This window comes from Nerophis ophidion, linkage group LG05, assembly GCF_033978795.1.
Source record: "Nerophis ophidion isolate RoL-2023_Sa linkage group LG05, RoL_Noph_v1.0, whole genome shotgun sequence".
In the NCBI taxonomy this organism is placed as follows: domain Eukaryota; kingdom Metazoa; phylum Chordata; class Actinopteri; order Syngnathiformes; family Syngnathidae; genus Nerophis; species Nerophis ophidion.
Genome location: NC_084615.1, coordinates 54,739,335 through 54,752,072, shown reverse-complemented (window position 1 = coordinate 54,752,072; position 12,738 = coordinate 54,739,335). Strand labels below are relative to the sequence as shown.

At 38.8% G+C, this 12,738-nt stretch overlaps 1 protein-coding gene across 1 annotated transcript in view; it reads left to right on the top strand.

Annotated features, from left to right (window-relative positions):
- LOC133553700 (uncharacterized) overlaps positions 1-10,171 on the top strand; it is a 37,418-nt gene extending 27,247 nt beyond the window's left edge. The window contains exon 3 of the mRNA XM_061902173.1: positions 10,096-10,171. Coding sequence (XP_061758157.1) covers positions 10,096-10,171 — 76 coding nt within the window. The remainder of the gene's footprint in view (positions 1-10,095) is intronic.
- The last annotated feature ends 2,567 nt before the right edge of the window (positions 10,172-12,738 follow it).

The window sequence follows — 12,738 nt, the reverse complement described above, 5'->3', positions numbered from 1 at the left end:
GCTATTCGGACCGAGAAAACGACTATTTCCCCATTAATTTGAGCGAGGATGAAAGATTTGTGAATGATGATATTGATAGCGAAGGACTACAAAAAATTTAAAAAATTAAAAAAAGGCGATTGCATTGGGACGGATTCAGATGTTTTTAGACACATTGACGAGGATAATTTTAGGAAATCCCTTATCTTTCTATTGTGTTGTTAGTGTTTAAGTGAGATTAAATAGTACCTGATAGTCGGAGGGGTGTGTCCACGGGTGTCTTGATGCCAGTGTCTGAGGGAAGTCCAAGGATCTCCTGTAAGAGGCGACTTTTTAACATAATTTTCTCACCAAAACCTGCCGGTTGACAAGTGGTCGGGAACCATGGTCGCTTGACCGCTCTGATCCATAGTAAAGCTTCACCTCCGGGAATTTTAAACAAGGAATCACCGTGTGTTTGTGTGGCTAAAGGCTAAAGCTTCCCAACTCCATCTTTCTACTTTGACTTCTTCATTATTAATTGAACAAATTGCAAAAGATTCAGTAACGCAGATGTCCAGAATACTGTGTAATTGCGCGATACAAAGAGACGACTTTTAGTTGTAAGTGGTGCTGCGCTAATATTTCCTGACAGTCCGTGACGTCACGCGCACGCGTCATCATTCCGCAACAAGAAAAGCCGCAGGAAATTTTAAATTACAATTTAAAATTCATGGTGGCAGAGGGGTTAGTGCGTCTGCCTCACAATACGAAGTTCCTGCAGTCCTGGGTTCAAATCCAGGCTCGGGATCTTTCTGTGTGGAGTTTGCATGTTCTCCCCGTGAATGCGTGGGTTCCCTCCGGGTACTCCGGCTTCCTCCCACCTCCAAAGACATGCACCTGGGGATAGGTTGATTGGCAACACTAAATTGGCCCTAGTGTGTGAATGTGAGTGTGAATGTTGTCTGTCTATCTGTGTTGGCCCTGCGATGAGTTCGCGACTTGTCCAGAGTGTACCCTGCCTTCCGCCCGATTGTAGCTGAGATAGGCGCCAGCGACCCCGCTACCCCGAAAGGGAATAAGCGGTAGGAAATGGATGGATGGAATTTAGTAAACTAAAAAAGCCGTATTGGCATGTGTTGCAATGTTAATATTTCATCATTGATATATAAACTATCAGACTGCTTGGTCGGTAGTAGCGGGTTTTAGTAGGCTTTTAAAGTACCTTAGTGTTATAGCTTCACCTTTATCGTCAGTTTTTGAGCCAAAATGCATTTGTTTTCCCTTTTCTGTCTACACACTGTGTCTGCTTGTAAGTACTCTGTTATTGTGTGCTGCCGAACATGCTCCTTTGCTCGTAAAACCAGGAATGACATGACATGACAGGGAGGTGCGGGACCGGTACTTCTTCAATATGATTCATTAATATTGCGGTACTATAGTAACACCGGTGTACCGTAAAACCCTGGTACTTTTAACGCTTGTGAAAAGTAACATTCATTTTCGTTAAAATTGAGGTAAGTAAAGAACCGTGACTAAGGTGTTTCGCCCCAACTCTTCATCCTGTAAGGAACACAACGCACACAATGAACGGCCAGTAACAAAAAATGATTGAAATTGCAGGTGATAAACCCGTGTTTCACACAGTCGGAAAGACGGCAACACACACATCTACCGAAAAGTGCGTGGAAATGGCCTCTATAAATCAAGTCACAGCAACAGCCCTTATGCTTCAAAGTCATCTCTGAATCGCTTAGCCACAAATTGAGCCACTCGGCAAGCATACCAATTTATGGTTCTCCATCATGTTTATCTGAGAGCGAGAGAGAGAGAGACTGAGAGAGCGAGGAGTAGAAAAATGTGACAGAGTACATTAGACCCTACATTGCTATTTTATCCATCGCAGTCTTTATCTGAGAGCCGAAGATTTTCATGAATATGTTTTGTAGCGTGTGTTTGCAGAGATGCACTAAATGACTAAATTAACACACGCTCACCCACTCAGTCACTCGTTCATTCGCTCAAACACTCGTACAGCGAAGTAGCGGGCCGTGGAGATAAGAGAAAGGAGTGTTCTGCTGGAGAAAGAAAGCCTCCTCATTGGTGTGCAAGGCTGCACATGTTCAAACCCTCGCTCATATCCCCTGTGTGTATATCTGCGTGTGTGTGTGTGTGTGTGCGTGTGTGTGTGTGTGTGAGCAAGCACTTTCTCTCTCCTTCCTTCACTGCCACTAAAAAGACACAGAGGAGCAATTGTGCCCAAGGAAGGAAAATCACTCCGTTTTCAGAGAGGAATGGGCTCATGCTCTCTCGCCGTTCATTTCCCCTAACCTCTCTCCCCACTCTCCCTTTCTTCTCCCTCTCATTCACCAAGCAGCTGAAATGGCAAAGCTTGTTAAAAAAAAAAAAAGAAGAAGAAGATGAAAAAAAAAAAAGAAGAAGCCCACATGACAGCGTTCACAGCTTTGCCTGCCGCAGCATCTCCCCCCGCCACTCGCTGTGTTGCTGCTGCACCAGAAACCACAAATGAAAGCAATTCCGTGTTTTGGAAAAAAAAAAAAAAAAAAAGGAAAAGTTAAGCACTCTGGGGCCAACAAGTGAAAGCGGAAAAGCTTCAAAAGAAAAGTGTGCAGGTAGAGAAGCGCCTAGGTTAGGGGAAAATAAGATGCAGCCGCAAGATTAATCACAACATTAAAGGATATTGCTTTTTCAGCTTCTACAACAACAATGGTGGAGCTAAACTCTGCTTACTGAGGGGGAATCTTTCTGCTTTATGTATGTCGGGGGTGTCCAGACGGGTTCCACTGAGGGACTTTTAATATGCTTAGCTATTAAATAAATGTAAATAAAAACACAGCCTTCATCTCACCTTTGTAATGTTGGTGACACAGCGACTATTATGAAATACTTAATACTATCCATCCGTTTTGTATGCTGGAGCCTATCCCAAAGCTGGTCGCCAGCCTAATCACAGCACGTAAAGACAACCGACAGACGCGAGCCTCCGATTGACATCATTCCTTCCGACTGTTTATGCAGGAACTAAATTGCCCTTTCGAGGCATTTATTATACTCCAAACTACATATTGCATGTATGTTTATCCTGGCAAAAAGTATTCCTATTTTCAGCCTGACAGGAAGAGGCACAGGTGGGCAGCCATCTTGACTGGCAGCTGCCGTTTTGGGGGATTTCAGTGCTTCCGGGTATTCTATTTTTTGTGATTGTCGCGGCCTAAAATGCCTGAATTGGCGGAAGCTTTTTTAGAAAGTTGCGGCAAAAATTGCAATTTTTTGGTATCAATGTGTACTTCTATGGAATTATCAATGTCCATAGTGTTCTTTCTGAGAATAAACAAAAAAAAACTGGATTGCAACAAAAATCTGAAAACCGATAATGTATTTATGTTTTACTCTTTTTATTCAGCACAGACTTAAAACACAAGATGGCAGTGAAAGTGTATACTCAGAGCTCGTTAATTATTCATAACTAATAATAGTAATAAATAAATACTACCTAAGGCTTCCTTATTATTTGTTGTCTGCTTTGTCATTTACAAGTTGCAGACATTCTCTGTGTATGTTTTACACTTGAAAATTTTCCGTTCATTTTCAACATTCATCCCTATTCCAACACATTCACCCCCTCAAGTTAAGAACATTTGTGACCTGTTGAGAGCGATCTATCGTGCAAATTTGTGTTGGCAAATAGGAGATTATTATCACACTATTTGCAAGGTCAGCATGGCAAATAAAAGTATGTTCTTAATTGTCTTACCCTGGATAAAAAAACAGTTAAATAAACATATACATACATACAACACTAGGATGTAAATGTTTGTATCACACATTACCCAGAAGGCTTCTTAGCTCTGTAGAAAGCAACAGGAAAAAGGTCAGAGCTTCGCCAGAAAACGAAAATTGTTAGTTGGTATATTGTTACACGTTGTTGTCCCTGATTCGCTTACAAAAGAAACAACCGTACGTTTTGATTAGACAGTTGACATGCGCGTTTGAGCGTCACAAAGTTGAAGACATTAGAGAAATGTGCGAGGCGGCGCGTAATCTGCGGGGTCTGGTTAAATTTGTGTCAATTGGCACGATTGCAAATTGATTGATTGATTGATTGAAATATTTATTTCAAACCTGCACAGTACAACAAAACACTTTTTGTTGTACTGTGCAACTGGTTGTACTGGAAGATTCTAGTTCCTCCAGGAATTAAGATCTTCCAGTTTTTGTTTGTTTATAAATATATTTATACATAACAAAAAATTGCAAATTGTCTTTAGCCACTTTTAGGACAGTCCTGTTCTATGTATTTAAATTAAAAATTCACAGGTTTCACTGTGATTGGGGATCAAGATCAATTTTGTGTTTTTCTTTTAGTACTCTTATATAAAGAAACACATATGAACAAAAATCAAACTGCAAAAAGAAAAAGAAAATATATTAAACAGGTAAGTTTCATACTTAAAGGCCTACTGAAATGAGATTTTCTTATTTAAACCGGTATAGCAGGTCCATTCTATGTGTCATACCTAATCATTTCGCGATATTGCCATATTTTGGCTGAAAGGATTTAGTAGAGAACATCCACAATAAAATTTGCAACTTTTGGTGCTGATAAAAAAGCCTTGCCTTTACCGGAAGTAGCAGACGATGACGGCACAAGGGTGGGGGCCCCTTATGTCCTCACATTGTTTTTAATGGGAGCCTCCAGCAGCAAGAGAAAACGACAATTTCCCCATTAATTTGAGCAAGGACAAATGATTTGTGGATGATGATATTAAGAGCGAAGGACTATAAAAAAATAAAAATAAAGTTAAAAAAAAAAGGTGATTGCATTGGGACGGATTCAGATGTTTTTAGACACATTTACTAGGATAATTCTGGGAAATCACTTATCTTTCTATTGTGTTGCTAGTGTTTTAGTGAGATTAAATAGTACCTGATAGTCGGAGGGGTGTGTCCACGGGTGTCTTGACGCCAGTCTCTGAGGGAAGTCGACGGCAGCTGCATGGACGGCGCAAGTTTAGCTGATACTTTGTACCACAATTTTCTCACCGAAACCTGCCGGTTGACAAGTGGTCGGGAACCATGTTCGCTTGACCGCTCTGATCCATAGTAAAGCTTCACCTCCGGGAATTTTAAACGAGGAATCACCGTATGTTTGTGTGGTTAAAGGCTAAAGCTTCCCAACTCCATCTTTCTACTTTGACTTCTTCATTATTAATTGAACAAATTGCAAAAGATTCAGCAACACAGATGTCCACAATACTGTGTGTGCGATGAAAAGAGACGACTTTTAGCCGCAAATAGTGCTGCGCTATTATTTCCCGACAGTCCGTGACGTCACGCGCACGCGTCATCATTCCGCGACGTTTTCAACAACAAACTCTGCGGGAAATTAAAAATTGCAATTTAATAAACTAAACCGGCCGTATTGGCATGTGTTGCAATGTTAATATTTCATCATTGATATATAAACTATCAGACTGCGTGGTCGGTAGTAGTGGGTTTCAGTAGGCCTTTAAACACAGTTCTGTCCCACTCAAAACAATTCAGATACATACAATATTTGTAAACTTCTTGCCATCAACATCCAGGTCTCCAGAAAATACAGCATATATTATAACTCTTTAAAGTACCAGTGTAGTTGAAAAACAAGTTGCTTCTGTATTGAAGCTATTATCATATGTATTTGATGTATGTCACTAAAATACTTCCATAGTTTGCGAATAAATTGATGTGATCAAACTTGTATCAATTTCAAGGAAATTCCTGTGCAATTTTGAGAGATAATAAGCAAGCCAATCAAGTGATTCGTGGTGTAGACTTTGGAACTAAAGATCTCTTCCCCATCAACAACAATGTTAATCATGCAGACTTCACGAGAGCCAACGATTACTTTGGATAAAACCATGTTCCAGAACCTTATATTTTTTAGCCCGAACACAAAAAAGATGAGCAATAAGTTTTATAAGCCGAGTGCTAGATGGATGCAGCTTTCAACAACATACAAACTAACCATGAAAAAAACATAATAAAAGAAACACTGACTGTACAATTGTCACTAACGCTGGGATACCGACCGACTGGACTCTTATATAATTCCGTTTGGATGAAGATTCATTGCAAATATCACAAAGGGTTAAAAAAGTTGCAGCATCTATGTCTTTTTTACCATCTTGGGGGATTTAAAAGTCAACCAGCCTCTTGGCCCATGGCCATATTTGTCTACTACCTTGTGAAAAATGCATGAATTATAATCTACAACTAACTTTCAGCAAGTTTGAGACAAAGAAAAAGAAGCTTTTGGCTTAGTGTGTCAACAATTTCAGCATAAACTAGCGTTAGCTCACTGCTATTAATGTGCCGCTAAAATAGACTGTCTGCATTGGCGCTTTTAATAAAATTATAGCTTATGTTTGGTTAATTATCAGGTCACGACATGTAAATACAATATTGTTGGTAGTTTCCAGATGTTTTTTAGAGAGGGTATAATGGGCGTAACAGCGGACCCTCGATCTGTTGACTTCATTGTTAGCTATTTATCTACGCTTTCTAAAGCATAAAAAAATCCCAACTTATTTGTTATTGTTTTACATAAGGATTGTGAATGATAGAGAGCACATCTCTATCCAATTTTTGCGTATTTCCACTCTGACTGATCTGATACTGTGGTCACAGTGCAGAAGTGTTACTACTGTGACGTCATTCCACGGAAATGATCAAAGACGTTCGGAGCGCGAATATTCAAAATGGCTGACTAAATTTGTGGTATTTTGTGATGTTTGGACGGTATTTTCCCATAATTTACGAATTGTAAATACAATTTGATATACCATGATTTAATGGACACAGTGAAAAACAATTGAGGATATAGAGTCAACTTGTTTTTCCACTCTACTGGTACTTTAATGTTGTCACAAATCATCCAATGGCCAAAAGTAGAAAACATAGACACGGTGGTAGCTGGTCCTCTTAACTCTAACTAAAAATAGGACTGTGACACAGAAACTACTGTGCAATTGCCTCAAACATGTGCCAACAATAACTCAACAATAACCTACAGGAAGTCTGTTGGAGAAAGTGAAAACGTCTTTATTTGAACTGAATCGACCTACTTTTTAAATTCCAGTATTACTTTACTATGTCCATCCATCCATCCATTTTCTACCGCTTATTCCCTTTTGGGGTCGCGGGGGGCGCTGGCGCCTATCTCAGCTACAATCGAGCGGAAGGCGGGGTACACCCTGGACAAGTCGCCACCTCATCGCAGGTAACTCACAAAATCAATACAAGTCACCATAACAAGCACCTTGAGTGTAACAGTCCTGCCTCAATGTATTCATGGATCAACAAACCTGTTTTTAAGGAATATTTCCTCCACATACTGTCACATTTCTCAAGCAAAGGTTTTTGTAACAAAAAATGTAACTTTTAAAAAATTACATCTGGTTTCAGGGTTTGAGTAGGGAGGAGTAAAACTGAGCTTTTTGGCTTGCGTCATAATGCATGTAAAAATAACCTACAAAAAGAACAGAAGTAACGGAGTTCTGGGCTTATGATGGTAGACACGCATGCAAGACTTCAGTCAGTCAAGCTAATGTCAAATTTGAAGAGCACTCAGACAGGCCCTATCTGAAATTTTATGTAAAGTAGATGAAAATCTGCTTTTGGTATTTTGAGTTGTCTATAGTGGAATGAAAGAAACACAGTGAAACCTTTTTTCAGTCGTCCACCGTCTTTGTCTCTGTGGGTGGAGGCGGGGCCGCGAGATACTCACATCGAAGTTGAAGTTTGTGATGAAACGTAAGGTAACATAGCAGAAATAATCCGGGTTGAATAAACATTCTTGTCAGTCATGCACTATCCTTGTTTCTGTGGTGCGGTTAACACACATACACACACACACACACACACACACACGTAAACATAGGGTAATGTAGTAAAAATTATCTGGCAGCCCCAACTAACTAACTAACTAACTAACTAACTGAATAACAGCAATTACATGACCTTCTGGTGGAGGTTACTATAATTCAATACATTAATGATAAGTATCTTTTTAATGTGCAAACAGGTCAGCTATTTTGTTTTACGAAACCCAAATTCAGTGACGTTGGCACATTGTGTAAATCCTGAATAAAAAACAGAATTCAATGATTTGCAAATCTTTTTAACTTATATTCAATTGAATATACTTCAAAAACAAGGTACTTAACACTCGAACTGGGAACCTTTTTTTTCCCCAGTAATCATTAACTTAGAATTTAATGGCAGCAACACATTGCAAAAAGGTTGGCACAGGGGCATTTTTACCACTGTGTTACATGGCCTTTCCTTTTAACAACACTCAGTAAACGTTTGGGAACTGAGGAGACCAATTTTTTTAAGCTTGTCAGGTAGAATTATTTTCCATTTTTGCTTGATGTACAGCTTAAGTTGTTCAAGAGTCCGGGGTCTATGTTGTCGTATTTCATGCTTCATAATGCGCTACACATTTTCAATGGGAGACAGGTCTTGACTACAGGCAGGCCAGTCTAGTACCTGCACTCTTTTACTACGAAGCCAAGCTGCTGTAACACATGCAGAATGTGGCTTGGCATTGTCTTCTTGAAATAAGCATGGGCGTCCATGAAAAGACGTTGCTTCGATGGCCACATCTGTTGCTCAAAAATGTTTCCTTCACAGATGTGTAAGTTATCCATGCCTTGGCCATTAATACACCCCCATACCATCACATATTTTGGCTTTGCGCCTATAACAATCCGGATGGTCATTTTCCTATTTGGTCCAGAGTTCTACAGATTCCAAAAATAATTTGAAATGTGGACCACACAACACTTTTCCACTTTTCATCAGTCCATCTTAGATGAGATTTGGCCCAGCGAAGGCGGCGGCGTTTCCGGGTGTTGTTGATAAATGGCTTTTGCTTTGGATAGTAGAGTTTTAACCTGCACTTACAGATGTAGCGATGAACCGTAGTTACTGACAGTGGTTCTCTGGAGTTTCCTGAGCCCATTTGGTGATATCCTTTACACACTGATGTCGCTTTTTGATGCAGTACCGCCTGAGGGATCGAAGGTCACGCCCATTGCCACTTACAGGCAGTGATTTCTCCAGATTCTCAAAACCTTTTGATTATATTACGAACTGTAGATGGTGAAATCCCTAAATTCCTTTCAATGGCTTGTTGAGAAATGTTGTTCTTAAACTGTTGGATAATTTGCTCACGCATTTGTTCACAAAGTGGTGACCTTCTCCCTGTCCTTATTTATGAATGACTGAGCATTTCATAGAAGCTGCTTTTATACCCCATCATGGCACCCACCTGTTCCCAATTAGCCTGTTCACCTGTGTGATGTTCCAAATAAGTGTTTGATAAGCATCCCTCAACTTTCGCAGTCTTTTTGCCACTTGTGCCAGCTTTTTTGAAACGTGTTGCAGGCATCAATTTCCAAATGAGCTAATATTTGCAAAAAATAACAAAGCTTACCAGTCTGAACGTTAAATATCTTGTTTTTGTAGTCTATTCAATTGAATATACGTTTAAACGGATTTGCAAATCATTGTATTCTGTTTTTATTTACCATTTACACAACGTGCCAACTTCACTGGTTTAGGGTTTTGTAAATTATTTACTAAAATGCACATGACAACAAGTGAATGTGTGATGTGAAGATACATCTATACACATAGTATATATAAATATATATATATATAGTATATCTATACAGTAAATATATACATATATATAGTGTATATATATATATACACTAAATATATATATATATATATATATATATATATATATATATATATATATATATATATATATATATATATATATATATAAGAGAGAGAGAGAGAGAGAGATGTATATTTTTACTACACTGGTGTGGAAGGAGATGTTTTAAATGCAGGAGGGATTAAATATGTTTTCTTTAAATATCCATGTTTGTGTGGATATATGGAGAGAAAATTGTCTTTTTATACAACCAAACAAAATGGACTTTTAACCCCTAAAAATATTTTCAAATATTTTGCAAATCTTTTTTTTTATGGGCGTGTCTTGAGTTTCAGTCTCGAATGACGGTGCAACCATATGAGCGTGAACATAGCCATCTACAGACCTCGACCCATGTGTCTGTCCTCTTCTTCGCTTCGCTTCAGCGGGGCCGCCATCACCAACTACAAATCACTGTGACAGCTATCGGTTTTATGATGAATTCACACATTTACATGGCTGTCAAGAATCGCAATAGTCATATATTGATGGTTATCAAAGTAGCAGACTCATAGTAGAAATTATGAAGGTGAATTAGATTTTTTTTTTTTAAATGGTGTGAATGTGAGTATGAATGTTGTCTGTCTATCTGTGTTGGCCCTGCGATGAGGTGGCGACTTGTCCAGGGTGTACGCTGCCTTCCGCCCGATTGTAGCTGAGATAGGCGCCAGTGCCCCCCGCGACCCCGAAAGGGAATAAGCGGTAGAAAATGGATGGGATGGATGGACACTGCAGCATATAGTCTCATTTTAGAGTAATTACATGATGTAGTTCATGTCAAAAAGATTAAAAACTATTCATTTACATAAATAAAACAGCACACGGTGATACGGTAATGTTGCTGAAGTCTCAACAAATGACGACTGTAAGATGGCGGACAGCTTCATGTATTTTCTGGCCAATCTCTGAGTGTCTAGTTTATATATTGTATGTCTATGTGAGTGACCGCTAACTGCGTCCATCATCAACACATTTGTAGGGAAAATACCAGAGAATAGGAGTGGTCAGTATTGACCAATAAAAAGATTTGTAACTAAAAAATAAAAAACTCCAACCTAAAAATAATTTGGAACAAAACACGATTTTTAATTAAAACATGATTTATAACCCATATAAATGATTTGTAACCAAAACTTTTTTTTTGTTTGAAAATGTCTACATTTTAAATTTTAAATAATTTTTTGTGGTTCCGACCCAACTTTAATTATATGGACAGGGTCTCCTCTGAAGGATATGTTAGAAGCCATTTTTTTGGTCATTATCGCCAACCCCTAGTTTTTGGTATTTTACCTTTAAAATGGGCAGAAGTCTACAGAGCCCCTAAAGCAAGGGTGTCAAACTCATTTTAGTTGGGGGGCCACATGAAGAAATATCTACTCCCGAGTGGTAAAATCACGGCACGATAATTTAAAAATAAAGACAACTTCAGATTGTTTTCTTTGGTTGAAAATAGAACAAATCATAATGTTGTTAAAAAAAATTATACATTTACATGCTGGGGTTAATAGTATTCTATCTTTATTTGCCGTTATTTATACTTTCTGAATAACGTACATGTGTGATAATGTTTATCAGTCAACTCATTGGTGTTAATTTCAATCTATTAAGATGAAAAAATAATATCAAAATCAAATTACAGGATGTTATTTATGTAGTTTGCTCATTTTCCCCGACTGGTGCACTAACATCATGTGATTTATTTATTTTTGGTGGTAGTGGGGGTGTATAATGTAGGCCGGAAGAGTTAGGGATGCATGGGATTCTGGGTATTTGTTCTGTTGTGTTTATGTTGTGTTACAGTGCGGATGTTCTCCCGAAATGTGTTTGTCATTCTTGTTTGGTGTGAGTTCACAGTGTGGCGCATATTAGTAAGAGTGTCAAAGTTTTTTATATCACAACCCTCATTGTAACCTGTATGGCTGTTGAACAAGTATGCGTTGCAATCGCTTGCTTATTATGTCAGCAGCCGCACACTAGATGTGACCGGCCGGCAGTCAGTTGGCATAGTATAAAAGCAGACGTGACAACATGGTCGGAAGGACGTTTAACGCATTGCCATCACGACACGCCCTCAATATTGTTGTCCTCTTGAAAATCTGAGAATTTTATTCTGGGGAGCTTTCTGGGAGAAGCACTAAAATCCGTAAACCTCTCGGAAAAATGGGTGAGTATGCAAGTATGCAGCTGAGCCACATAAGAGTGATCAAAGAGGCACATGCGGCTCCGGAGCCGCGGGTTGCCGACCCCTGATCTACATAGATACAAAGAATTCATATTGTGACATCTACTGGACACATTTAGAACAGCTGTTTCTTTCATTCAAAAATTTTATACTTAGCAAACTCAACCCGCGGGCCTGATAAAACTGTTCGTGGGCCTGATCCGGCCCGCAGGCCGTATGTTTGACACCCCTGCCCTGAAGGAATAGAGATGAAAAAATATATATTTCATTTATTGAAAATCTTATTTTGGTTGCAAATCTTTTTTTTGGTACAAATCTTTTTTTTGTTACAAATTAACAATCTTCTGAAAATCTTCTGAACAATATTTTAGAATAATTTTTGGAGTCAGTTTTGAACATTGATTTCGCAATACTTTTTGCAATATCTCGCAAAAGGTTTTTGTTCCTATGTCAGTGAACCGGAAGTGAAACAGACACAGCGATGGAGGAGCAGGAGCATGCGGGAGCCTATCCATCATCTGTGCTTTGTTGTGGGATCATTATACGATTTTATGTTTTTATATATTAGGCCAGTACTAAAATAGAATTTAATAAACAATAAACTTTTCCCACGGATGATGGGTAGGCTCCTCCATCGCTTTGTCTGTTTAACTTCCGGTTCACCATTGCTGTGTCTGTTTTCATACCGGTTCACTGACATGGGTAAAAAAAACTTTTGCGAGATCTTGCAAAAAGTATTGCAAAATCAACGTTCAAAACAGACCCAAAAAATTATTCTAAAATATTGTTCAGAAGATTGCTAATT